This window comes from Phymastichus coffea, unplaced genomic scaffold, assembly GCF_024137745.1.
Source record: "Phymastichus coffea isolate CEN01 unplaced genomic scaffold, Cenicafe_Pcof_1.1 PCOF00031, whole genome shotgun sequence".
Taxonomy (NCBI): Eukaryota; Metazoa; Arthropoda; class Insecta; order Hymenoptera; family Eulophidae; genus Phymastichus; species Phymastichus coffea.
The window spans coordinates 3,074,216-3,100,535 of record NW_026706842.1 but is presented as its reverse complement, the minus strand read 5'-3'; the positions used below and the strand labels follow the sequence as shown (position 1 = coordinate 3,100,535).

Below are 26,320 nucleotides of genomic sequence, written 5' to 3'. Positions count from 1 at the left end.
GAAAAAGTCGAAGAGCAACAATTTTTTTCACATGTGCACCGCTTATTAACCATTCATCGCGCACTCTTAGAACCTTAAAAATCTATCGTACGACATTTTCCCAATAACGTTAAAGTCACAACAAACAAACTACCGGGAATTGATAAAGTTCCTATCACAGCAACAACGTCGCGAACAACGGCGTCGCACACGTTAAACGTCAAAGGTTTTGCAAAAACACGCGTCACCAAGACACCACCTGACACAATGTTTAACTATGTAGATAAGCAATAAAAATTCTCGACGTGCCCAATTAAGTCTCTGACTAATCCAAAATTCCTCGTCTCTCTCTCTCTCACACACACACACACACACACACACGCGCGCGCGCGCGCGCACACACACACACACATACGCAATCGCCTATTTTCTTCTCTTTCGCCGGCATTATGATACGACGACGCCCCGCGTTCAAGAGAAGCACTCATCACTCGTATGTTCTAATATACATTCGAATAATTCCATTGTTTCTCTTTCTTCTCCTCGTCGTAGTTCAATGAAAAAAAGAAAAGAAAATTCGTTTTTTCTCATTCTCACCTTCGTCGAGTAGACGCTCGACGTGTATGAAGACATTGGGAAAGGCAGCAAGCTGTTTCCTGTCCTTGAGTAACTGCGACAGGTAGTCGGCGATGCTTTGCGTAGTGCTTATAGTTTGATCGCACATCTTGGCTGCTGTGTGCTGTAGCTAGCTCTCGACCGAGTTAAAATGCTAATCAGTTTCTAACACACGACGAGCTTTGAGTTTTTCCTAACCTCGCAGCATGAGTGCAGAGTGAGAGAGTAGCAGCTACACTACTCGCGGAATTTCAGCCTCAAAAGAGCGAGCTGAGTGGAAAGAGGTTATGGCTCTCTTGCGCTCGGTTATTTTTTTTGGGCCTTCTCTCTCTCGGAGCACGCACTGATATATTGCACGGCTGCTCAAACTGAACTGACGAAGGCTTTCGACTTTGCTGCTGCTGCTGTTTATTGCAAGGAAAAACACACATACACACATATACGAGGTTCGGCCCCGCCAGCGAGACAGAGACAGACTGAGAGGATTTTCTGAGGGCCAGCAGCAGCAGCAGCTTGTGTGTATCGCACTCGCTACGAGAGGAGAATAGAGTGGGGGTGTGGATAAGTTAACTCGAGCCCGAGTGGGAGAGAAAGATGACTGCTTAGGCGTGTCGCTGCCTCGTGCACACATACACGCGCGATCCAGCACGCATGCGCAGCTCCGAGCTCGCGCGCTGCGTTGCATACTACGCAGGCGCGAGCGATCACTTTTCTGGCCTGCAAGAGTTGAATACTGATGACTGATCCATAAGAGACGCAGGCGGAAATCTTATATTGCGGAAGATTGACGGCTGTCGCGCGCACGCGTGCGTATGTGTGCGATCGTCTTGGGCTGTACTTTTTAATGTCGATCGACTGGTCAAATAATTCTTTTTAAAAATAATGCTCGCTCCAAAATGCAACGACGGCATGATCAATTCTACGCGATCGCAACGATTTCCCAACAGGTAAAACTTCGAGATTCAAATCGGTAAGTTATTGCGAATAAACAAATTGATAATCGATGCAACGGGCAATTAATCCGCGGTCACACGGTTCTCGCATTACGAAGTGGCGTAAATTCCCGCAAATTTATTCTCGGATGGAAAGAAAAGGAAGCGAACGTTCGATGCCTAATTTATCTTGAATGATGCTTTACCAATAGAATTGCCGCAACAAACTCTAATGCATACGTTTCCAGAAAATTCATCGTCGTAAACATCTCTCCATATTTTCAATCGCTCGGTTCATCGAGCGAGGAACATCGATCAGAACACGGAATTCCATCGCGAGGAAAACAATCGATCGCGCGCGCTCTAAAGTGCGAAAGCCGCGGAGGCGAAAAGAGAGAAAGAGAAAGAGAGAGAGAGAACTTACACACAGTCGCCCTCTGCCCATATACGGTTTGCTCTCCTCCTCGCACACGTAGACGTAAAAACCTCTCTCTTTTTCTCGACTTCTCTTAACGCCAATGAGACGAGAAATGCGCTTCCTTTTTCAACGCGACGGTACACTTGGCGATTTGTTATAGAGACGCTTTCAGAAAAGGTATGACATTCCTTTTTTTTTTTTTTCGAAACACGATATATACTAAGATGCGGGTTGGAAAACCATACTTTTTACGGGACTATTAAAAAACATTTATATGCATGTTTTAATTGCAAACAAAACTTGCGGTATGTCGGAAATATCACGGCTCGCGTTGAGTCGGAGCCGCTACATTTTAATGATGTCGACATTCGAATTTCTTCAAACGAAAGGCTTTGTTTCCAACTGTTACAGTCATTAAAAAAATATATAAAGTGTCGCAGATATTGTATAACCGAATCGACCAATACAGGCGTCGCGCATTGCTCAAACAACTAATTTCCCAGAGTAATCATTATAACCATTACCCGCAGCAAATGGCTCTTAAACCGTCGCATCGTATCCAAATTACAATCGCGCGCAACATGAAAGCTTATTAAGTACCTTCCCGGCAATCGGAAGCGAGAAAGAATAAAAAAAAAACGGAATCAGCCCACGCGGCAGTTTTTCGCGAAAGCGGGCAAGCGCGTAAATACACGCGTACGACTGCGCTTGCACTTATACGATTATTACATCCTGTCGTGCTGCGCGGAGTATCTGGCGTGTAGCATAAATAATCGTCGTATCCCGAAATCCAAATCAATCTTGAATTAGACGCGTGGGCTCTCTCTCTCTCTCTCTCTCTCTCTCTCTCTCTCTCTCTCTCTCTCTCTCTCTCTCTCTCTCTTCGAATTCGTAATGAGTCCCGTTGCTCGCTTTGTCGCGCGAAAAAAGCGTAGGTTCGCAAATCTGTGATAGTTGACCAATCAACTCTGTTTTTTTTCTTTTTTTTTTTTTTTGTCGTCCTTTCGAAACCTTCTCTTTTGTGCGCTCGCCAAACTTTCTATTTCCACGTATGTGTGACGAAGGATGCGCGCTCTGAGTCCGGTGGATCACGGGCAAAAGGTTTTCGTGGAAGTTTACGTTCCTCGGGGCGTGTGGGCGTGCTGCGATCGTGCATAGCCACCGGAATGATCTCGACTCCGACTCGGCGCTCGTCACTTTTGGCCAGTAGTCGTTTACGCATACGGCCATTACGCTTCGTAAAACTTATCTGTGCATCTGAAAGAATGCTCGTTAAACAACGCGCTAAACGACGTTCATTTAGCGACCGCTCGCTAAACCGCGCTAAATTGCATTTTTCCTCTTGCGACGCGAGCAAAAATCAATGAAGACTCGTCAAGACCGTTCGCAAAGCAAAGATCCGTAGCGATCGATTGAACGTGGAAATAGAGCGAGAGGGAGAGAAACGGCGAATTCGAGATTCGCGGAATAAGACTTGCGCGAGATGACTCTTTACCGCAATTGCGATACGCAACCAGAAAGAGAGAGAGGGAGAGAGAGAGAGAGCGTGTTACTTTGCTCCTTGCGGAGCGGAAAAAAACGCGTAATACGTGTAATGAGAAAACAATGGGACGGAAATTATGTATGCGCGTAACGTAACGATCGATAAATCATCTTCGATCCCCTCGGAGATTATTGTTCTCGTTGCGGAAGAGAAGTCGACGAGAATGCACCGAGTTTCGGCCGCGCGAAAACTGGCGAAAATCGCGACGCACGCTGCGCAAGCGCCTCGACCCCATCGCGCGGGGATTCCCCCAAGTTTCGCAGTGGACTCGCCCCTCGCGAGTTCGCGAAGCCTGAAAAATCTCGAGTGATTTTCATATCCCGACGCTGGAAGCGGCAAAGCGGTGTACGAAATCGATCGTGGCGCGACGTTTCGCTGAACGACGAGACAAATACGTTGATCTGTATGGCGCGTAAAGCGGCGCTGCGACGTTCGCACGCTCCGAATAGGCCGACAATTACGACGACAATCACTGCACGCGCAGCCGAGCAAAAGCGAGAGTCCGCGCGGTGAGCGAGCGGCTGCCGCTGCAATTTGCTCGATGACAAATGCTAACCATTCGATTCGCACCTGAAACAGAATACGCGAATGATAAATTATCGCGTAAACGCCAGTAAAGATGAGGTATCTTTGCTTTGGCTTCTGCGCGATTCGTGTGACGCGTGTATCATTGAGAGCAGACGCGCGCGCACGAGTATTGCAGCTGAGATTTCGAAAATGACCGTGCCTCTCGCTGGAAATGCAAATTGACGTGGCGATCATTTGCACGTTTCACCAAGCGACGGAAAGCGTACAATATTTTCCACGAGCTTGCACGATAACCTGTGATTATTTCTATGATTATCGTACGGTGTTGATTTCGCGGCTCTTGTATGGTATAAACGAGCGAGCTCTACAAAAACCGTCAACATTTTGACGCTATAATCGCTCTTACTCGCACGCACCCGATGACTGGCGTTCGTCGATTGCATTTCTCGATCTGAAGTTAATCTAAGTTACACGTGTTCTCAGCCGCCGTAACATAACTCTCGGCGAATGCAAGCAATTATACGTTTCACCTGTAGCGCAGAGAATATCAAGCGATACATATGTAAGTCATGAACGATCCCATCATTCGTGGAGAAAGATATCAAGCGCGCGCCTGAATCGCGTGGAAGCTCCCGGCGTCTCCACCTTAAGCGACAATGGAGCAGCGGCTCGTTGCCCACGAGAAAACCAGCGAGCGACTCCTCCTTTGCTTGGCCATGACGCAACGACTGGAATGCCTGACCGAGTTGCGAGCAGAAGCGCATGGCTCATCGGTGCCGCGCGCGCGCGACTACACTACAACGTCTTCCCTTGATGGCGCTATTTACAAGCCGCTAAAGTGGCGAACGTCGCCGCGCAAGATGTATTCTGGACCGAGATTTGGACTCACCGTCGCCTCGCGCGGAGCCGGGAGTGGGCGCGCGAGCCGCGAGGCTCCGACGCTTGGAAACAGCACAATTAAAAGGCTCGGAGAGCGCGGCCCACGTCGCGCGGACGATCGCGAAAGATGAAAGATCCGATAGCCCGGGGCGCTGTATGCATGCGCTCCTCGTCCGGATGTCGTACGATATAATCCGGCGACATTTATCGCGCCTTCGCTTAACGATCACCGCTCGCGAAGTTCGGCCGTTGCTCGTGACTTTTGCAACGCGCGGCACTCGCCAAAGTCCGCGCGGACGCCGAGCGATGTATTTGGTTTGCCGCGGCATCCGATTCGCGTATTCGCCCACTCGAGCCCCTTAAAAATACCATTTTCAAAGCGCATAACGCTTATTGCCAGGCGATTCGAATTAACATTTCCAGCACATTAAATTGGCAACCTTGGTATAATTTGCGAGACTATATACGCGGCGAGGCGCGACTATCATTTTTTGCCTACATATCGGGAATGGGCGCGAGCGTGGGCGCGAGATGACTGGCCATAAAAGCTCCCAACTTTTGAGCCAACGTCGAACCGACTGGATCTGTACGCGTGCTGGCTTATACGTCCAAGGTGTAGTTTGAATGGCAAGTATTCTTCCGCCCGATACATTCTTATTTTATGCTGTTCCCGATAAAACGGACAGCTGTAAGGCTGAATCGTATATCGGTATTAGAGACGGATAGCGTGGAGTATTTCCCAACGGGTTTTTTAACGACCAATCGTTATTTAATTGAACGATCCCTCGTTCGCTTCTAACTTTACACCAACAAGTCCAAACCCGAAAATGAGAAGAGCCTCGGACGTGCGTCGAAAAAAAAAAGACAAACAAAAATAGGCGTCGCGCGCGGCGAAGCAAGAGGGACCCGTTGAAATACAAGAGAATGAAAAGTGAGTTGATCGCTCGCGCATACGCCCACGCGAGCGCCTTTACATTGCGATGCTTTTTCGGCCAGAAATGGCCTGGGCTCTCTTTCGCTTCTCGGCGTGGGCTTCCGTCGTTGCATTCGAATGAGCGCCGAAACGATGACGATCCAGAAAGGCGTTAGCGAGGCCCGTGCCAAAGTTTCGCACCGAGTCTCCTCGCTGTTATATGCTCGGACGCAGGTGCGATTTTGCAACGCGCCGTTCAGATCTATGACTGACAGCTCGCGCGAGATTATGAATTCCCCGTGCGCGGGATTGCGAGCGCGTGGGTGTGTTCTCTTGGGAAAAATAAGCCTGCTGTACAATTTGCTCGATTTGCATATCGAGATGAATTAACTCGAGGCGGCTTGGAGTATAGAGTTCGAGGCGAAACAAGAAAAATCGCTTTAAACCTTACGACCTCGATCCCCACGTTGAACGGGAAAAAAAGAACAGAGAATCTTCCATTCGCGCGACTGCTGCATGCGAATTCCTCTCGTCGAGAGCGCGACCGTTATGCGCGTTGCATGCGCGCGCGCGCACGCTCGCATATATATGCCGCTTATCGCTCGAGGGGACAACGCAGCGTTCGCGGTTTCGATGAAAAGCCAAGAGGTGCGCGCATCGACTAAAGTTTGCTCTTGCGATGGCGAGCCATGTCCGAAAACGAGTCTATCCTCCTGTATGTTTGTCTTTCTCTCTCTCTCTCTCTCTCTCTCTCTCTCTCTCTCTCTCTCGATTGCCATCCTCTTCACTGACAATTTTGGCGGTGACGAGCGCGCGCCCAATACTTCGAGAATACGAAGGAAGTGGTGCGACAAAAATTACGAAGAAGCGCCAAGGGGAAGAGATTCATTCTTCGTGTTTTTTTTTCCCGGATTTACCTGTGTACGAAGAAACCGAGCGAGAGGTTACGGTAATATCCGGTTAGTCCAGTCGCTGGCGCGGCTCGTTCGCGAGCATTTCTTCAATCGCAGCTGTTTACGACACCGCCCGTGCGCACACTGCAGCAGCAGCAGCAGCAGCAGCACGCATCTTGCAACATCTACGCGCACATCGACGGTCGCTTTACGGGCGGAATCTCGAGATTTCCGCTTTTCTCGCGGGTATGAATTCGCTCGAAAGCTGTTGTTAGCGCAACGACGAAAAAATATACAGTATATAAGAAATAAATAAAAATAGCAAAGACGCGCGCGAGAGAATAATCAAGGTGTCGTCGGGTGGCGACTTGTTACACGATCGTTCAACATTGTAACTATTGGCCAACGCCACCGACGATTGACCAACAGCCATCGTGAATATCGGTACGTGCATATTTACAGGAGCCGCAAGCGCATCGCGATTGAGAAAGCGCTCGAGCAGTGGAGCATTCATATATATATATATATATATATATATATATATATATATATATATATATATATATATATACTCTGTCTAATCTTCCTAATGCGGAGCAGCTTTCGAAACGACGATTCCAGAACATCTCGGCCTCTCTTTATCCGCGCAAAACGCGGACCTCTCGAAACGAAATCTGCCCCGCGCGCTTGAGCCTGCATTCAAGTCCAATCATCCGTCGTTCGCGCACGAGACTTCCTCGTCTTGGGCCCGGAGAAGAAAAAATCGCGCGGCCGCGTGCATCGTCTGCCGCGCGCGAGAAAGCAAAGCTCGGAGACTTGACGCAATAGTGCGCGTTCCCTACATGGACAGCCGAGATAGCTCGGCCGTGGCACGTGGGACGATGATTATTCGCGCGTGGGCGAGCTCTGCTATATGGGGTTTCGAGGTCGCGCAAGGACAACGCGGCTGTGCCGTAGAGAAAATGAATCTACATAGAATGCCATTCTTTTCTTTCCTCTTGTCTCTTTCTCTGTGGCTTACGCCGCTCGTCAACGTGCTCGACGAGGGCCTTATCGATCGCGGCTGTGGCGATTGATTTTCGCTTTGCTTGTCTTCGCGCACCAAATCGAAGCTACGTTTCTTGCGGAAGTCAGTAGCTAATCGGACATTTGGATTGTTTTGATCGTTTTTTTAGCGCGCGCATCGCCGAAGAAAACCTCAACTGTTTTGAGCTCATCTGGTGCATCAACGCACAGCGAAACTTTTCATGAAAATTCCTATTCGAATTGCGCCAGGAAAGAATCTAAAACTTAATGCTTCCGATGGCAAGGAAAAATAGGAAATATGATTTTTACAAATACGTTACACATGAATTTAAGAACAATGTTCATGAGCTTGAAAATATATGTTTATATATAACTTTGTCAAAAATAATGAATCGTACTCTATTTCAAGAAATTATAAAGGAAATCTGTCCCACGGATACATCGAAAAAGTAACCCCATGAAATAACTATGGAAAAACTATTTATCCAATATAATAATCAGAGTGTCACTTGGTACCTACATTTCTTGTTCACACAAATTAAAGAAGCATTCTTTAAAATAAAAATATTTCAATCAATAATCATTGACCATCTGTACAAAATCGCTACTCCTCCCGATCGTCCATTCATCTCGTGAATTGTCTGCGATCGGTTGAATGCCGCTTGCCAACGGTCCGGAACGTCTTGGTGCGTTGCATACGTTTAACAACACCAGGTTGCTCGCTGTTGAGCTGTTTAAAGTAGCCGTAACCACCACCACCCAATCTCTTACGTGGTCTGGATTCTTTGCTTACACCGATTTCTGTTGGGTTTCGCTCGTTAAGGAAAACTCACATTCGCTTACGAGCAAATATACAAGAAGGAAAAGATTGATCGGATTGATCGATCATTTTTTAAAAAAGGATACTCAAATCGCAGGCTGGTGGCGAGGCAAATCCAAAGGATTTGGCGACCTGGCTGAGGTCGAGCGTATTGATGTCGAAGATGGTCTTGAGGTGATGCGAGTCGTACGCGCGCACGTACGCTTTGAACGCCTCCTTCGCCGACATGTTTAGGAAGTAGTTCTTCGATATCAACTTCTCCAACTATGAAAACGCAAAAAAAGGTTCATTGCACGGGATATTTTATTTATTTATTTTTTTTTTTTTTGGCAAAAACTGCCGGTAAATATATTTCCATTCCAAGACGAAAACTTCAACCCCCAGCTGGAAAATTACATCGTTCTCATCGTTCTATAAGCGTAGATTCGAACTCTCACGTACGCAATCTCCGCTACAAGTCTCGACGCGAAATCAGAAAACCTGACGATGACTCTTCCTTCGTTTAGTCGGTGAGCACACCACCTACTCATTCATGAATAGCCATAGAGCGTTGAGACACATTTGCTCGAATAGCCGGCGGCATTTTACTGCTTCTTTTTTCCGTCTTCGTCATTAAGACTTTTTCAACTCGCGTAACGGCCTTCTCATTTATCTTACGAAGTTGCGCCAATTAAATCGCTGCAGTGTGCTTTTAAATTTCTAGAACGCTATTTCAATATTTAAGAGCACCAGCGTTTCCCTTTTCCTCTTCATTTTTTTTTCCTTTTTTTATGCAAACAGTAATAAAACTCGAGATATACTCCTGATGGTCAGACAGCGGTTCGTACGCGTAGGAATCTGTCTTTTCGGTACGACGACGGGAATACGGCGAATGAATAATAAGATTCTCTCGAGAAAACAATCCGCTACGCGAGCGCTTGCCGTACGCTCGAAAGAAGGGAGATAGAGAAAAAAATTAATTAATCTTCAATTTCGTTCGAGCGTTCTCCTACGAGTCGCTTGTCTATTTGCCGATCTCTCTTGGCGCGTGAATCACGCGTAGGCGAGGAACGAGCGATTTAGCATTTTTTACGCTATACCTTTGCTGCTCGCTCCAAGTGTTGCGTCACACAATTTCCATCGTGTATTTTTCTATATTTCAGCGGCGCGTGCACGGAGGTATAATGGGCGCGCGACGGAAAACAGATCGAGGGTCGTCGCTGTGAGAAAAGGTCAGTCAACTGCCTGCACCGCCCGACATACATAACTCGTTGCGAATTCCTCGCAGGCCTTCCTTTTTCGTGGTGTGCATATAGGTATACGATGAGCAAAATATGGAGCTTTTATTGTTTGCCAATTTTTCGCTCGCGCGCGTACGACGGCTGACTTACTAATCATCCCGACATGTACTCGTTCCCTTCTATCATTTATTGATTACTCAATTTCTCGCTCGTTTCCTACTTGCCCTTTCTTTTTATTTTGTTGCTTGGCTACAGCAGCACGTTTTCGGAAAGAATCAAGAGAAAGCTTATAATTAAAGTTGAAAATCAAAAAAAAAAAGATTGGATTGGTTGAACAGTACGAAGGGGTACTCATTTGTTAAAACAATCTCGTTCAAATTCTATAAAACTGAAAGTTCAAATCTATTTTTCGACCATATGCACTATCTCTCATAAAAATATATAGTGTCTGATAAATATATAATAAAAAATATTAAAAAATAATATATTAAAAATGATATAATAAAAAAAATGGAAGTTGCAGTCGAGATAAATTAGGACGGCGGGAGGGGGAAAGAAGGGAGAGAAGAGAGAGAGAGAGAGAGAACACAACGAGCTCTTCTGGCGTCGATCCGGAATCTGGTTATCGAGCGAAAGTCGGTCACGACGCGATGCGGTGAAAGAATCACTTCGAAAAGGGTCCATATTTGGTGCTGAGGTGACGCAAAGCCAAGCACGCGCCGGCCACCCTTGACACTGAGTGTATCCTAACTGTACTTTTGTCGACAAATGGCTCGTGGTATACTTAAATAAATGCGTTGCCCGCAGGCATTGTATCTTTTCTTTGTACTTCCTTTTTGGTTTCTTTTCAATAGACTAATGTTTACTTTCGATTTCTTGATGAGATGGAAATTTTATTTCGATTTGGATTGACAGCTTTGAAAAAATTCATGCTAAATTCTGAATTATAGTTTAATAAAATACGATCATCGGCAATTCTATTATTGTCAGGCAATGGAATACAATAAAGATGAATAAAGAATGACCTTTGTTCTTATTGATTACAGAGTTATGTATAAGAAACAATAGAATTGAAAATGTACGATATTATTTCACGATGTATGCGTAAAATGTTTTTACACATACATCGTAAAATTACCACTGAATTAATAACAATTAAGAAAGTTAATAATATTGAAGAAAAAAATGTACTTACCTGAAGTTGAATATCAGCAATTTTATTCCATGAGAATTCAAACTCATTGACAGGCACCCGAGCTGCTTTCAAAATGCGTAAAAAACCAAGCTCCTCAGGACGAAGTATCAGCAGTGCGTGACCGCTACTACCTTCACCACGAGCTGTTCTACCAACCCTGTGAATGTATTCCTGAAAATTAGAAAGAACGATTGCTTTAATAAAAGCTATAATTTTTTAACGAAAGTTTCACGAATTTATAAATAAAAAAAATGTTTTACCTTCTGATCATCGGGAGGATCGTACTGGACGATCCAATCAACATCAGGAATGTCAAGACCTCTGGCAGCAACGTCAGTACAAAGAAGAATGCCACTTGTGGCATTACAAAATTGGAAGAAAGTTGTTGTTCGTTTGGTTTGTTTTTGCTTTCCCTGTCAAAAGGAAAACAAATATATCTAGTTAAATTCAATTTATCTCATGATTCGTAAAATATTTCAACACTGAAACTTACATGAATACTCATAACTGGCAAATCTATATAATTTAAAAGTTCATGATGGTATTTAACAGACATGCAAGAACTGAAGAAAACCATGACTTTCTTATTCCGGTTTTTCTTTAAGAATGTAAACAACAACAAGAATCTCTTTTCACTTGGGCAAGCAACGTATCCTTGTTCTAAGCCTTCAACTGTCGCTTTATCTTTATCATCGTCTACTCCAACATAGAATGGTTCCTTTTTCAAAGCTAAAGTCGTCAATGCTTCAATTTTTTTCGTCTGAGTGGCACTAAATAGCATAGTTAATCTCCTTTCTAAAATAAAAAAATAATAAAATATTATAAATGAAAGTGATGAACAAGGGAATTTATATTTAGTTTTATGAATAATTTTCTTACTTGGTAATATGTTAATAACTTGCTTTAGCTCCTCTTCAAAACCAATGTCTAAAATTCTATCAGCTTCATCAATAACTAAACACTGTAGATTTTTGAACAAAAAGTCTGGAGTGTTTTGTAAATGATCTAACAATCTTCCTGGAGTTGCTACAATAATATTAATACCATTTGCTAATTTCTGGGCCTCGGTTTGTCTGCTAGTTCCACCCATTATTAGGCCATATGTATGATGGTGGTACTTCATCAATTCCTTTAGCACACCAAATGTTTGCATTGATAATTCACGTGTTGGTGACAGAATGATACATCCAGTTCCTACAAATTTGATGACCATATGACTAAGAACATGAAATTTCAGAAAATCAAGTTTCAATAGCTTTAGATAGACCTACCATTACGAGGCATAAATTTGAGTTTATATATCAGTTCGACTGCAGGAATAAGAAAAGCTAAAGTCTTTCCTGAACCAGTTTTTGCAGCACCAACAAGATCTCTGCCTTCAAGAAGTGGTGGTATGGATTTTGCTTGAATTTCAGTCATATGAGTGAAACCCATATCAGCAATAGCTTTCAAAGTACTTTCACAAACTTTATCTTTGAGTGTTTCAAAAGATCTATCTGTAGTAATTGCTAAACCTATAGATGAACCTGGCACTACAACAATTACAATAAATCAAGAGCTAGATATTTTTAACAAACATTTACTTTTATGAATAAAAGCTTACATTTTTCTATAGGTTCAGTTTCTACTCCTTCCTGTGTATCCGAGTCCTGCTCGTTATTCTTACCATCTTTCTGTTCATCATCATTTTCATCTTTCTCAGAAGCAACAGTCTTTACTTGTTCTGCATCACTAACTTCATCTTCTTGAGTTTCCTGTACTTTTACCTTATTCTTCTTTTTCTTTTTTTCTGAAAATAAACAAAAATAAATATTATGTATTTTATTATTAACTATGACAGAAAACAAGAACATTAAAAAAAATAAATTTACTTTTGACTGAATGCTCTTCTGCTGGCCTTTTAACTCCTTTTTTTAATGTTGACTTATTGTTTTCCTCTTCATTTTTCTCATCTGAATAATCAATTAGTTACGAGGAAATTAATGTGAAACATACAGTTCATATTACTGATAAAATATTGTTTTTAATTTTATAACCTATAACGTCACAACTTACCATTCTGTTTTTGGAGTTCTTTTTCTTTCAAAATCTTCAACTTGTTCTTTTCCCGGTTCCTAATCTTTCGCATTAACACTTTATCAGGCACAGACATTTTAACTTTAAGTAACTAATTAACAATTAATGAAATATGTACATCAAACATCCACGTGCGTTTATAATGAAAACAGAACTAACCGAATCGTATATAGCTCGCTTCGAGATTGCTTCCTGACTATCTTCAGATTGTTCATTCTGGCTCCCGCTTGATATACTTGGGTAAGTTTCGAATGGACTATGAAGGGCTCCTTAAAAATTTTGGCCATAAATTGATGATTTATTCAACTAAACCTGCATTTTGTTCCTTCGATATTAAATATCCCTAATATACACATATATTTACTTTTTAACTAGTTATATTATTATATTGTTTATTTATTCATTAAAATCCAGATCTGCAAACTAACAGTTGAAATTTTGAAATGGGTGTATAGAATCAATGTCCGTCGATTGTATACATAGTTGTCATAATAACATTGATTAATGTAGACTTGTGAATCTGACGCCCAAAAAAATTTTTTAATCATATTTTTGAGTTTTCATGAGGAAAATTGTTCCGTAATCCGGGAATAAGGAGCTATCATCCGCTATTGATATTATTTCTTTTTAAGCAGGAGAAAAATGTTTAATGCATTTTGCGCGCTATACGAACGCCCGATTTTTTTTCGCAATTTTCTTAAAAACGGAAAATCCGGAAATAAAATTTCAAGCGAAGACATAATCCGGAAAAAGGGAGAGAACGTTTTAGCTCATAAAAACTCAAAAATATGATAAAAAAATTTTTTTGGGCGTCAGATTCACAAGTCTGATTAATGTAGCTAATTTTATGATCAAATTCTTAAGGGGTCTTCCATTCGGAAAACACAGCATACCCAACATCTGTTCGCCGCATTTATTCCATATTTTAAAATCATTTAATTAAATGTGTTGATTGAATCGATTTATTACAATGTAATTTTTTTATTGAAACGCAAAAACTATTGGGTTTTGGCAAATTGATATAATTTCAAATATCAACGGCCAAGATATAGTTTAATAAATTCATATAAAAAAAAGTATCGGATTAATTTTCGTCGATTTCCCGCTGAATTCCTTTATCCGTGTTAAATAACAAAAATTTTGGTTGTCGGTAATTCTAGATAAGACATGTTTTTACTTTACTGCAATATTTTTATTACATGAGTTTTGATTACACTGAAAGTATAAAAATTAAGTAATATATTCAGTACAATCTGAATAAGTGCATTATATACAGTATGACACGAATTAATGCAAATATGTTATCTCTATAATAATTAGTATAAATTGATTAATAAATAAAGACTGAGTTAAAATTTATGCAAACATTATAAAATTTATATAAAAACAAAAAATGTTTATATATTGAAGATTCTTTTTTGCTTTAATTATCACTCAAGAAAAAAAATGCTGTGATAAAGACAATCGTTCAAATTTTTAAATCATTAAACATAAGCAATGCAATGAAACAAAACCTCAAAGGCTGAACTAAAATTGAAAAAAAAATCTTCTCCAATGATACTTCATTCATAGGAAATATTAGCATAATTAGCATTATTAGCATTAGTAGCCATTTGTTCAAATTTTTGTGTAGATTTAGCCTTAGTGATAAATTAACAAAACCAAGCATTTACTTCAGATATTCATTACACAATCCCAAGCCATTGCATTCTAGAATATAAGAACCATTTTCATTTTTGCTCAGAGAAAAGCTGAGTCCTTTATCTCCTAACATGATCTCTGTAACTTGCTTAGCTGTTTCTGCATGACAGGTCAGCTCTTTTTTGCCAACATTAATCTTTGAATGGCCCTTGGCCAATACCATCAGTATAATCATCTGATCTTGCAAATGTTCATCCACACAAGAATCAATTAAAATTGGAGCAATGACTTGATTGGCAGCTTCAATTCCAGGAGGAACAGGACCTGGACGTTTTGAACCTAAACCAGAGCCACCAAAAATGCAATTTGTTGTAGTTTTACACATTAAATTGATGCCAGATCCATGTCCTATAGCATTGTCCCTTTGCTCTTTGTAAGCTTGTATGTCAATTGGAGGTATATTGATATCACGTTTAGACAGCTCTTGTTTAATAGTAGACTTTGCATCATTTGCCATTCTATAAGCTTCATTAATATTCACAGCACCGGCAGTGTAAGACCAACCTTTAATGTTTGTTGGTATTCCAGCATCTAACAGTTCAATTCCTTTCAAATTATGAACTGGAGTTACACGCATGTGAACTTCTCCACCTCCTTGAGGATAAAATCCTTTTCTTATGATGTCAAGCTCTAAGTCACCTCCAAATCTGTTCAGCAAAGGTCTAAAAATATGTTTGAAATACTCAATGTGAGGGCCAAAAGGCACATTTGTTCCTCCTTTCAAAATGTAAATTGCTGCTCTAGATGAAAACAGAGCACAAGGTAAGGCAATTTGAATGAGCAAACCAATGCATCCAGCTGTTTTAGTGTCGGCTACAAATTCTTGTATTTTATTGTTAAAACATCCTGGTTTAAATATCAAGCAAGTTGAGCCTATTTCAGCTCCATGCACTTCAGCATTGTACATTTCTTTTAGTAATTGAACTCCTTTGAGATGTTGAGTTTGCAACCCAGGTTTTGGACGGCCAACTCTTATATTGTTTATCTCAATAGGAATTTTGTAAAGAGCACTTAAACACAAAGAAATTCTCAACACCTGACCTCCACCTTCCCCAAGACTACCATCAAGTTTCAATAATTCTTGAGTCATTTTTTTATTTCTTGATAAACTTAGCTTTTAGTAGTCCTAATAAATTTTTCGTACAAAAACAATCACCCATACAGCTACAGAAACTCGTTTTATATACGACGTAATTTTGTAAAGTAGAAATTATTTCCTAAAAAAATGAAATTACATTTAATTTTTTATTTTATAATGATGGTATTGAAAGATGTTTACAGCGATTGTACGAACTTCCAAAAGCGTAATTGTAAACAACACTATAGAAGGTTACGTTTACGCCGGTGTCTTCTCTGCTTGATTTTTGATTTGTGCTGCCCTCATCTAGGTATGCTAAATATTTTACTATATGTTATATGTATCATTAATGAAGATAAATATTTACTTTTTATTAAAAATAAATCGCTTATTATTATATATAACTAATAAGCTAATTTTTAATTGAAAAATAAGAAATAACGGTATGATTAACCCATTTGCATCATCGCTCTACTTAGGCCGCCGCGCCTGAACATCAGAGCCGAACGACAGACGACTGTCGCACAGTCGCAGGTATGCGGAATATTCCGCGCTTGGTGATAAAAGACAGTCGCAGTTCGCGGAATATTCCGCGCATTGATGCAAATGGGTTAATTTTTTGCAATTTAAAATTACGTCTAATATTTAAGTATATAATATGATCGCCTTACTAAGAGCGAATTATAAGATAATGCCGTAACCGCGTAACTGATATCCCAATGAAACTAAGTATACAAATTTTATCCAGATTATATACGAAATTTGTACGAGATTATATACAAAATCTATACAAATTTTATACTTATTAATTGACTTATTCCTAAAAATTGAATATATAAATAATACAAGCCCTATATTATGGATAAATAACTTGGGTAGCTTCCACAAAAGATGATATACCTTTTTTATTTTTAATCGAATATTCTTTTCCATATCGTTATCAAGCCATTATAAATGGAACAAAAATACTATCCTTACTTCAACAATGGGGCAACAGCTACATATCCAATGTGATTACATTTAACGTAGTTCATTTAAGTGCGAGTAGGTGAATCTTATATGAACGTATTTATAGGAAAGTATAAATTTCATTTCATTACTTTTGATTGATAGTCTTTTCTTGAAATGTTGGTGTGGAGATGAACGCGATCGTAGAGCCTAAATATATAGAAAATAGCGGTCCCGAGTAGAGTGCAATATGTTTATGACGATACAAAATATCATTTTCGCAGATGTTATTTTGAAACTGCGAGTTACTACACAACGTTAATATTTCCAAGATTGCAAACGTTTTTAGTTTGTAATTGAAAATAGCAATTAATAACTTTGTATATTTTAATCCTTTAAATAATGTGTTTTATCACAATTAATTTGAAAATCCTGTTTTCCATAATTAAATCTTTCAATGTTATTGTTAATTATAATTATAGTTGTAAAAAAGAAAGTTATATGAAAAATTTTCAATTGATTATTTCCAGTTACATTACCATTCATTGACTCATTTCATGATCAATGACATTGTCATGACTGAAGTTTATAATATAATTCTGGTCATTAAATGTTTTCCTTTCATTACACATCAAATATTAATTGCATAAAATTACTTATTGTAAAATCATTGGAAATACATATCACATATTTTAGAGGTTTAGAAACATAAAATAATTATAACAAAATTAATAAGCTAAAATATGTATGTTTTATTACCTTTATAGAGTGGAGAATCAACATAAATTATGTACATATTTCTCTCAAAATGCCAAAGTACACGATCAGCTAATTGTAAATTGTACAATAGTGAACGTAGAAAAATCGAAGTAAAATATCTTGTCCAAACTTAAACTAATACTTGAATTTCTAATTCTCTTCCGGCCAAGGTTTTCCAATTCCTTGAGAAGCTCCCATTCTTGAGGGATCTTGACTTGGATAATGTATTGCTGTTGGAGCAGTGCCTGGTGGGAATATTGGAGCAGCTGCAGATGGTGCCATAGGTGGAAATAAGAATGGCGCAGGTGGCATTGGTGGTGGAGGTATAATACCTGGCATAACACCAGGCAAATTGAAGAAGTTATTCGTCACACTTTCTGGTGGTGGTGGGAGTGCACCTGGTAATCCAGGAACTGGCTCCAATACTTCTCTAACTCCTTCAGCTGCTGAAACCGTTTGTCTACCTTGCGATCTACCCCACTTGATAGTCAATCGTCTACCACCAAGGATTAACTTGTTGAAAGTCCTTTCTGCAGCTGTTTCTGCTGCATTCCTTTGTGTATACTGAATGAATGCACATTGTTGTCTTGGAACCATTGTAATAGACCTGATTTCACCATATTGATAGAAATGATCTCTTAATGATTTCTCAGTGATAATTTCACCTAGATTGCCAATATAAAGTGTAGTAATAGACTTGTCTTCTGGGGGCTCTAATTTAGGCATTGCAGCTGCTCTTCTCATTAATTTGTCAGCAACCGGATCATTCACACCGTAATATCTGTCTTTAATATTTTGATCAGCCAAAGGATCATCTGGATCTGTTGGCTTCTCATGTCTATAGGGACACTCTTCACCTCTTTTACATTCACCTTTCACCCAAAAACTACATATGTGTGGCCTATTTCGCTTGTAATACGGGCTTGTTCTTGCAAGCTTCATAAGTAAATCACTTGCAGCACTGGACTTTCCAACTGCACCTGCAGGTTGTGTAGGGTCTATTTTATTAATTTCACTATCGATGTTCTGTACATAATATTCCTTATTAACATCTGATCGAGGGATATCATCCTTGATTTTCAGAGCAGCATCTCTGACTTGAATTGGCAATCCGTATTCCAAATCCAAGAGACATGTTTGACAAACATTTTTCAATCTACTGCAAGTCTGACAGACTTCAGTCTTCTTGAAACGCATTCTTGCTCCTGGACACCATCTGAACACAGTAAAAGGGCGCATACAAATTTTGCATTCCTTGCCAAACTTTTCTTTTGTCTGTAAAAAATCGTTCACAACGAATTAACGATTTTTGTCAAATATGATTAATGATTGAGAAAAATAATAAAGAAACATACCATTCGAATGTATGGATTATCACCTAAACATGTCTGACATAATATGGGAAATTCCTATAAAATAATGTAAAAATAAATACTAGAGGTTAGCTTACCATCTTAAAATTACACTTAAAAAACAATTTTCTCGTGCTTACCGCATCCTCCCAATTCTGTCTATTATACAAACTTGTAGTTTTTGACATAGCCATCTTGAATGCGTTTAATTGACAATTTAATGAAAAATTCTTATTTTATTATCATAATATTGTTCGTTTTCGCAACAGCATCAACGTCAAGTTAACTTATAACAACGTCAATACACAGCCGCCATATTGATTTTCAATTCGAAAATCGAGAATTAATATAAAGGCGCGCAGGTCCAAAAAGTTAGCACCGAGAATCCTTTTTTTTAAGCTAATCGATAAACTAATTATACCGTTAGATATTTCGTCAGGATAGCAACAACTTTTCTCTTTGTCGTTTGTTGGTTCGTCCACTGAAAATCCTTAAAATTAATAAAATAAGTCTTGGGTGCTGGCCTTAGCACCCAAACCAAAGTTGCGGTCAAACTTAGAAAATATTAAGTAAAAAAAATTCGTAAGTAAACCGATCGTTAGTTCGTCTTACGAACTAACAGCACCCATAATAAAATCATGACTAATTTGATTATTTAAGCAACTAAAAATAACAAACTGTTTCGAATATTGGCTCACGTTCAAACGCCAAAGCGCGGTACGCATGCTTCCTGAATTATCCCCGCCGGTACGCGAACCCCCGCTCTTATTTTTTACTACACCTTTTTGATTTTAATACATCAGATCAAATCAAACTTTATAGTAACATTAGTAACATTAGTAACTAGTACCTATTGTCCAATCAATGGGTAAATGGAATTTAAAAAGTACATACTTGAGTAATTAATACGCAAAGCGTAATTTTTTTAAGTTAAGGCGGGGATAATTCAGGAAGCATGCGTACGGCGCTTTGGCGTTTGAACGTGAGCCAATATTCGAAACAGTTTTTTATTTTTAGTTGCTTAAATAATCAAATTAGTCATGATTTTATTATGGGTGCTGTTAGTTCGTAAGACGAACTAACGATCGGTTTACTTACGAATTTTTTTTACTTAATATTTTCTAAGTTTGACCGCAACTTTGGTTTGGGTGCTAAGGCCAGCACCCAAGACTTATTTTATTAATTTTAAGGATTTCCAGTGGACGAACCAACAAACGACAAAGAGAAAAGTTGTTGCTATCCTGACGAAATATCTAACGGTATAATAAGTTTATCGATTAGCTTAAAAAAAAGGATTCTCGGTGCTAACTTTTTGGACCTAAGGCGCGCTAATATTTAAAAAAGCAATATTTATTTTGAGAATATTGAGATATGTTGGGAATATTATAATTTAAATGTCAAATATATTACATCACTATTATCGTAATTGGCGTAACTGCGATGTTATTATAAGAAACGTTAGTTATTCTTGAATATCTTAAGTTAATAATTTTCTTAGGTTAGGTTAGCTGTGCATTTACTGAACAACAGCGACATAGAGATAATCCAATGAGAATGACGCCGACGTGATATAAACATCAGCGATTATAGTAATCTTTACTTTTAGTCAAACGTGTGCTTGTAATATGTGATTTGTTTTCGACACGATGTGATTGTTATATGCTTTTAGGCATAATTGTTAAATACGCGATACAGATGATTTACCAATCAGGGTAGTGATCTTACAATAGTCGTTATACTGTAAAGTTCTTATAAATCATGTCATCAGTACATTTATCAACTGGAAGATTGAATATTGGATTAATTCAAGAACAAGCTAGAAAACAATTGCTTTGCTTACTTGAAAAATGTGATGGACCCAAAGTATAAATAATACATTTTTTATTGAATCTGTATTTTAGCTTATAAGTATTATATTCTAACGAAATTTTATTTTAGGCCATTATTTGGGATGAATCCCTGGGAGGACCTATGGGCCTTGTTGCCAAGTATGATATTTTGCAAGAACATGAAGTTACTAAAATGTATCCATTGGTAGGTGGGCGTCTACCTTCTGCTGATGTTGCTAATGTCATCTTTATCACAAGGCCACATTTAGATCTTATGGATCTTATTGCTCAAAATATTCATGGGTATCAATAGATCATTGCTTATTTTCAATAATTATATAATTTTATATCGGCCATTATAAATGATAAGTCTTTTTAATTTTAGAGAGGAAGGAAACAGACACCGAAAAGAATTTCACATATTTTTTGTACCTCGAAAGAGTTTATTGTGTGAAAAAAAATTACAAAATAGGGGTGTTTACGGAAACTTCACACTGGTCGAAGAATTTTCATGTGATCTCTTTCCTTTTGATAATGACTTGGTTTCTATGGAGCTACCAAATGCTTACAGAGAATTCTACTTAGAGAATGATCCTACTTGTTTATATCAAGTAGCTCAAGCTATACAAAGTATGCAAAAGCTTTATGGAAAAATTTCTAAAGTTACTGGAAGAGGTCCTGCAGCTAGTAAAGTGTGGGATTTAATGAAAAGATTAAGTAGGGAAGAGGAAGATTCAAAAATCAACAACTTGCAAGCACCAGCAATTGAACATTTACTTTTGCTTGACAGATCAGTAGATTTATTGTCACCACTTGTCACACAGTTAACGTATGAAGGTCTAATAGATGAAATATTTGGTATTAATAACAGTGAGTTGTTCGATTATAACATTTTCTTAAATCTGGTGAATGGATTTTTACTCATTTTTGTCAAATTTTCAGCTACTGTAAAATTACCTGCTGAAAAATTCGCGAATTCTGAAGAATCTCCAACTGTAATGTCATTAGAAAGGAAAAAACAGCAAATTATTCTTAACTCATCAGAAGAGTTATTTGCTGAAATCAGGTTGGTTGAATACTCTATCAAGTATAAAATCCGTTAATATCATAATTTTATTAATTAATATTTTCTCAGGGATAAAAATTTCAATGGAGTTGGACCGGTTCTCAGTAGAAAAGCCAAAGTAATATCATCTGAATTTGATGAAAGACATGGAGATAAAAGTGTACAGGAAATAAAACAATTTGTTGCAAGATTACCTCATATGATTGCAACTAAGGCATCTCTTGCTAAACGTGAGTAAATAAGAAACTACTAGTATAGAATACTATTTATTCTAAAAATATTCCCTTATTACAGACACGACAATAGCAGAAATGATAAAAGAAGTAACTGATTCTTCAGATTTCTTGGAAGTCCTACAAATTGAACAGGAGCTTTTGAATTGCATTGACACTGACAAGCCCAATTCATACATAGAAGACCTGATAGCCCAACAACAGCCTCTTATGAAAGTATTGAGACTCCTTTGCATTCAATCAATAACAAACTCTGGTCTGAAGCAAAAACTTCTTGACTATTACAAGAGAGAAATTATACAAACTTACGGCTATCAACACTTACCGACGTTGCTAAACTTGGAGAAAGTCGGACTTCTAAAAGTTCAGCAATCTGTCAGACAATATGCCGTATTACGTAAAGCGTTAAGATTGACTGTAGAAGACGAAAGCGAAATTGCTCCAAAGGATATTAGCTATGTACATTCCATTTATGCTCCCTTGAGCGTTAGATTAGCAGAACAACTTGTCCAGCCTGGTGGTTGGCAAGGATTAAATGATATACTTGGATTATTACCAGGCCCAGCAATCAGTAGTGTATCTCAAAATTCGATGCCGACGGGAAGACGTAAGATATTTTTATAAAAGTTATTTTATAAAAGACTCAATTTATTAGAAATATCTAATTATTTTAAAATATTTTTTGTCAAATTTTTAAAGGAAACTCAATTACTAGTGAAGATTCAACGTCTGAACCACCAAAACTTGTTCTTGTATTTTTTATTGGTGGTTGTACGTATGCAGAGATATCAGCTTTACGCTTCTTATCACAGCAAGAAGACTGTAAGTATTTGATATTTCAAGTTTAATATATACAGTCTTTTTATTTTCACATGTTTAAATAATTTATGTTTCTTTCAGCAAATGTTGAATTCGTCGTAGGTACAACAAGGCTTATCAATGGAAATACATTTTTGTTTTCGCTGGTTGAAGAAATGAAACAAAATTAATTTTTAAAATTAATTTTTAAAATTAATTTTTTAGAATATAAGTATGAAACTTCTAAAAAAATATATACTTGATTTTATGTGATTTTTATAAATATTTTAAATATTTAAATAAAACTATATTTATTGATTGTTACTTTTTGTCCTTTAATTTTCTTAACGCAAGGTTATCATTTGTTTTCTACAATACCTATCAAAAAAATCAATTTTGTGGATTTTTTAATTTCTTTGAATAATATTCACTTAATCTTTAATATCACGAAGTATTAAACGGGACAAATATGCAATGCAATCGCTCAAAATAATTTGGAAAAAACTTGTAAGTTAGAATTGAATTCATTTTTCCATGGCTATACGTAGTTGATAAGGAATCCAACGTGGGCGTAAAAATTATGAATAATTTTAAATAAATAGTCCACAAATGATTTCAGAGTTTACGTATGTGGATTTGTTAAAATTGCTTGTAAGCTCACAAATGTTGTGCAAGCTTGAGCTTTCCTCGAATCACCATGAAGGTAGGTAATAATTTTATTAAAACATGACTTATAAAACTGAGAAGATATAAGTGGTATCGGAAATGTTTCGATGGCGCAAAAGAAATATTAGCTGTCCGTTGACGATTGTATGATTATCATAAAAACAAACTCTAAAATGTATTGCAAAAAACAGTCTTATGGACACGTTCGCGTAACTCGATAAATCGAAACAGATGATTTATAGCAAGCATGGACAAATTTTAATTGAGTAACGTGTCAAACTCGTTAAGAACGTTACAATCGTTACGGACATAATATGTACTCTTTTATCAACAGTCATGCAATATTCAACAATCGGCACTATATCGCAACGACAACCAGAGCGTGATAAGCTCAAACTGCTCGTCCAGTTAATTGTATTCCTGCTGACCGCGGATCATCCTGTCAATCGCAAATGTACACGTGATTGGGCGCACCAGCAACGTGTTTATCGAGTGGACAAAAACGACGGATAAAGCCAGGGTGACCATGGAGGACTGACTTGCAAAGAGATAATGTATTGCAAGTAAAGCCAGCCATCCGGTGATCAAGGTTGCTATCTTTATGAGATCCATGACTTTGACGGATATCTGAGAAAAAAAGTTTGAAAACGTTTGGGATTGTTGGGCTGTTATATTTTTACGAATATCGACATTGCTAATTACTCACAGCGTTGAAAACTAGAAATAGCAGTGGGTTACTGTACTGAAGCTCGATCATCCGCCTCATGGATTTCAGCGAATCGGATCCGTAAACCGAAGTGTGTACCAGGGCGTACTCCGAAATGTCAATAATTAGACTCAACTTACTGATAAAATTAATCAGCGCATAGTCGGATTGCTTAGCCGGTGGTTTATTAGTTTTCAAGGCCATAATCAGTGCGCACAGAGGTGGCAAAATCGGCATTGTCAGGAAAGCTACCGTTCCAAGATGATATCTGAAATAAACAAAATGTGGGCATTAATCTAGACATGTAAAATCGGCAGAGAACGAATGCAAAGATGCCGAGAGAATGTCATTGAAACTTGGTCTACCTGGAAACTCTTGCGATGCTTTGAAAAACGTCGGTCCAAGAGGAGTCTCGACTGTCGTAGTAATTGGCTAGGTAGTCCCCTTTAACCATGAATCCGAGATTCCAGATGAACTTGAATACGTAAACGCTCACTAGAGCGAAGGTGAAGATACGCAGGCGCATTAGTAACCAGTTCCACGTGAATTCACTAGGAGCGTAAATCAGGTAGAACATGTACGGTATAAATATGTAGAAGGCCATCATGACGGTGACCACGAGCACGATCATCGATAGTGAAATCGCCACGAGAGACAATATCGAGGTAGCGAAAGAATGCGCTATCGCCCTAAAATCATTCGGCAAGAGCCGGAGAGCTATTTGTAGAAGTTGTCGCGATCGAACGTGACTCGGCTCCAAGTACTTACCGAACTGGTTCTCCGATCGTGGATCCTAAACAGGCCGCATCCAGTTCTTTCGTGCTGATGAAAATGACGACGTTGTAAACCAAAATCACGCCTAATACCGACAGAACCAGCAGCGACCATTTCAAATCTAAGTCAGCCGGGTAAAATAATTTCCAGAGAATGCCCATCACGGCTATCGAAACGAGGGCGAGGACGGAAAACGTTACCGCGAAAACTAGCCAATCGTCGTTCAGCGTGTTCAAAAGGAACAGAAGCAGAACAATAACCAACACGGCTGTCACTCCGTGTATCAGAAGATCCGGACATATCCTAAAAAAATTAGCACTCGCTTGAGAACGAGCAAAGCGATTTGAAGCACTTGGTCAATGTTTGTAACAATTACCGCTTCAAGTCTTGCCAAACGAACGTAGAAACGCTGCCCCGGAGGATTTCTGAAAAACGGTTAGCTGAATGAAACTTTACATCGAGAACGCGCCTAATTGTCTCGATTGTATTGCTTACCACTGATACCGATTCCCAACCAAAGCAGCAAGCTCAGCGGCACAAGCGGAAGAAATAACTGGTCGGTCGATCGTCGAGTTTCGACGGGTTTCAGAAGCGCAAGGGTCGCTCGCTTTGCTATAAAATAACGAGACGAGTCACGCGAAGGAATTGAGAGCTCTAGGTAGGTTTTACATTCGAAGAGAAGAATTGACATGTATCGACTCGCAGCAGGGAGCAAATGTAACGCAGGAATATGCAAGAGAACGGCGACTTACTGTCGATTTTATTGTTTTCCATTGCACTTCTTTTATTTTCTTTCCTATTCTGCAGCGAAATGTCAATTATCGGGCCGCAGGGTTTGCCGACTATCTGACTGGCGTCGCTCGGCGGACAAGCTGCTCTACGCCGAGAAGATCTTGATACTATGTAGACACACGCTATCGTGGAGTCACTATATATAATGCAAGAAACTCACTGTGGGAAAAACGCTCTTCGCGTGGTTTGAATATATAAGGTGTGTTGTCACCATGAACGACCGCCGAAATGTCCTCTCCGACATTTTCACGTAGTTGGTTCACTTGCCCTTGTTCCAGTATAACGATATAAAAACACCTGCATCTTCCAATTTCAATGAAGAGGTTCGATGAAGAGACCATGGTTGAATTAGCGCGCTTCAGCCGATGTGGCTATTTTGTAATGCGTTGCGACGGAGAGCTGCTGCTTTCAATATATTTTTACTGTAACTCTTGGTGGTTCGGATTGCACCTCATGCTGCGGATCCAGTCACGATGCATGCATAACTTCTGCTCCCGCATCCATCCAAAAGTGGCGGAGCAGACTATAAGGGACTAATACGTAGATTGTAGTGTTCACGACGAACGTAGTTCTTGAAGTGA

General features: G+C 39.3%; 5 protein-coding genes across 12 annotated transcripts in view; 1 reads left to right on the top strand and 4 right to left on the bottom strand.

Moving 5' to 3' along the window:
- Positions 1-1,080, bottom strand: part of LOC131663058 (protein held out wings) — a 32,960-nt gene extending 31,880 nt beyond the window's left edge. The window contains exon 1 of one of the 4 annotated variants that reach the window (XM_058933132.1): positions 577-1,080. In XM_058933132.1, coding sequence (XP_058789115.1) covers positions 577-703 — 127 coding nt within the window. In that variant the 5' untranslated portion in view covers positions 704-1,080. The remainder of the gene's footprint in view (positions 1-576) is intronic. The other 3 variants (XM_058933130.1, XM_058933133.1, XM_058933131.1) reach the window with 3 other exon arrangements.
- Positions 1,081-8,082: 7,002 nt separating this feature from the next.
- LOC131663162 (probable ATP-dependent RNA helicase pitchoune) lies at positions 8,083-13,173 on the bottom strand. The gene is made up of 10 exons (XM_058933342.1): positions 13,017-13,173; positions 12,833-12,913; positions 12,565-12,750; positions 12,233-12,493; positions 11,841-12,155; positions 11,455-11,756; positions 11,222-11,374; positions 10,962-11,132; positions 8,633-8,810; positions 8,083-8,527 (listed from the first exon to the last, which is right to left on the bottom strand). Exons 1-10 carry the CDS (start codon positions 13,111-13,113, stop codon positions 8,352-8,354), a joined length of 1,920 nt encoding a protein of 639 aa, XP_058789325.1. The 5' UTR covers positions 13,114-13,173; the 3' UTR covers positions 8,083-8,351.
- A 1,186-nt stretch (positions 13,174-14,359) lies between these two features.
- On the bottom strand, positions 14,360-16,141 carry LOC131663184 (RNA 3'-terminal phosphate cyclase-like). 2 transcript variants are annotated; one of them, XM_058933384.1, is made up of 2 exons: positions 16,033-16,141; positions 14,360-15,955 (listed from the first exon to the last, which is right to left on the bottom strand). In XM_058933384.1, the coding sequence occupies exon 2, from the start codon at positions 15,826-15,828 to the stop codon at positions 14,707-14,709; it is 1,122 nt and encodes a 373-aa protein (XP_058789367.1). In that variant the 5' UTR covers positions 15,829-15,955; positions 16,033-16,141; the 3' UTR covers positions 14,360-14,706. The 2 variants fall into 2 exon arrangements, with proteins under 2 accessions (XP_058789367.1, XP_058789368.1); XM_058933385.1 differs by having other exon boundaries at positions 16,018-16,049.
- A 1,351-nt stretch (positions 16,142-17,492) lies between these two features.
- LOC131663156 (pre-mRNA-splicing factor RBM22) lies at positions 17,493-19,182 on the bottom strand. Its single transcript, XM_058933329.1, has 3 exons — positions 19,016-19,182; positions 18,879-18,932; positions 17,493-18,798 (listed from the first exon to the last, which is right to left on the bottom strand). The coding sequence occupies exons 1-3, from the start codon at positions 19,067-19,069 to the stop codon at positions 17,674-17,676; spliced, it is 1,233 nt and encodes a 410-aa protein (XP_058789312.1). The 5' UTR covers positions 19,070-19,182; the 3' UTR covers positions 17,493-17,673.
- Positions 19,183-20,372: 1,190 nt separating this feature from the next.
- LOC131663170 (vacuolar protein sorting-associated protein 33A) lies at positions 20,373-23,048 on the top strand. Of its 4 annotated transcripts, XM_058933359.1 has the most exons (9): positions 20,373-20,464; positions 20,545-20,738; positions 20,814-21,007; positions 21,090-21,574; positions 21,647-21,770; positions 21,840-22,000; positions 22,065-22,610; positions 22,703-22,825; positions 22,904-23,048. In XM_058933359.1, the coding sequence occupies exons 2-9, from the start codon at positions 20,634-20,636 to the stop codon at positions 22,990-22,992; spliced, it is 1,827 nt and encodes a 608-aa protein (XP_058789342.1). In that variant the 5' UTR covers positions 20,373-20,464; positions 20,545-20,633; the 3' UTR covers positions 22,993-23,048. The 4 variants fall into 4 exon arrangements, with proteins under 4 accessions (XP_058789342.1, XP_058789344.1, XP_058789343.1 ...); XM_058933361.1 differs by having other exon boundaries at positions 20,409-20,724; XM_058933360.1 differs by having other exon boundaries at positions 20,409-20,738; positions 22,077-22,610.
- The last annotated feature ends 3,272 nt before the right edge of the window (positions 23,049-26,320 follow it).

Coding starts and splice junctions, on each gene's coding strand:
- LOC131663162 (XM_058933342.1), bottom strand. CDS start 13,113: ATGTCTGTGCCTGATAAAGTGTTAATGCGAAAGATTAGGAACCGGGAA. Junction 12,494..12,564: donor AACTGAACCTATAGAAAAAT/GTAAGCTTTTAT, acceptor TAATTGTTGTAG/TGCCAGGTTCATCTATAGGT. Junction 11,375..11,454: donor TGCCAGTTATGAGTATTCAT/GTAAGTTTCAGT, acceptor TCCTTTTGACAG/GGAAAGCAAAAACAAACCAA.
- LOC131663156 (XM_058933329.1), bottom strand. CDS start 19,069: ATGGCTATGTCAAAAACTACAAGTTTGTATAATAGACAGAATTGGGAG. Junction 18,933..19,015: donor GACAGAATTGGGAGGATGCG/GTAAGCACGAGA, acceptor ATTATTTTATAG/GAATTTCCCATATTATGTCA. Junction 18,799..18,878: donor ATAATCCATACATTCGAATG/GTATGTTTCTTT, acceptor GATTTTTTACAG/ACAAAAGAAAAGTTTGGCAA.
- LOC131663184 (XM_058933384.1), bottom strand. CDS start 15,828: ATGACTCAAGAATTATTGAAACTTGATGGTAGTCTTGGGGAAGGTGGA.
- LOC131663170 (XM_058933359.1), top strand. CDS start 20,634: ATGTCATCAGTACATTTATCAACTGGAAGATTGAATATTGGATTAATT. Junction 22,611..22,702: donor TTCGATGCCGACGGGAAGAC/GTAAGATATTTT, acceptor AAATTTTTAAAG/GAAACTCAATTACTAGTGAA. Junction 22,826..22,903: donor CTTATCACAGCAAGAAGACT/GTAAGTATTTGA, acceptor TGTTTCTTTCAG/CAAATGTTGAATTCGTCGTA.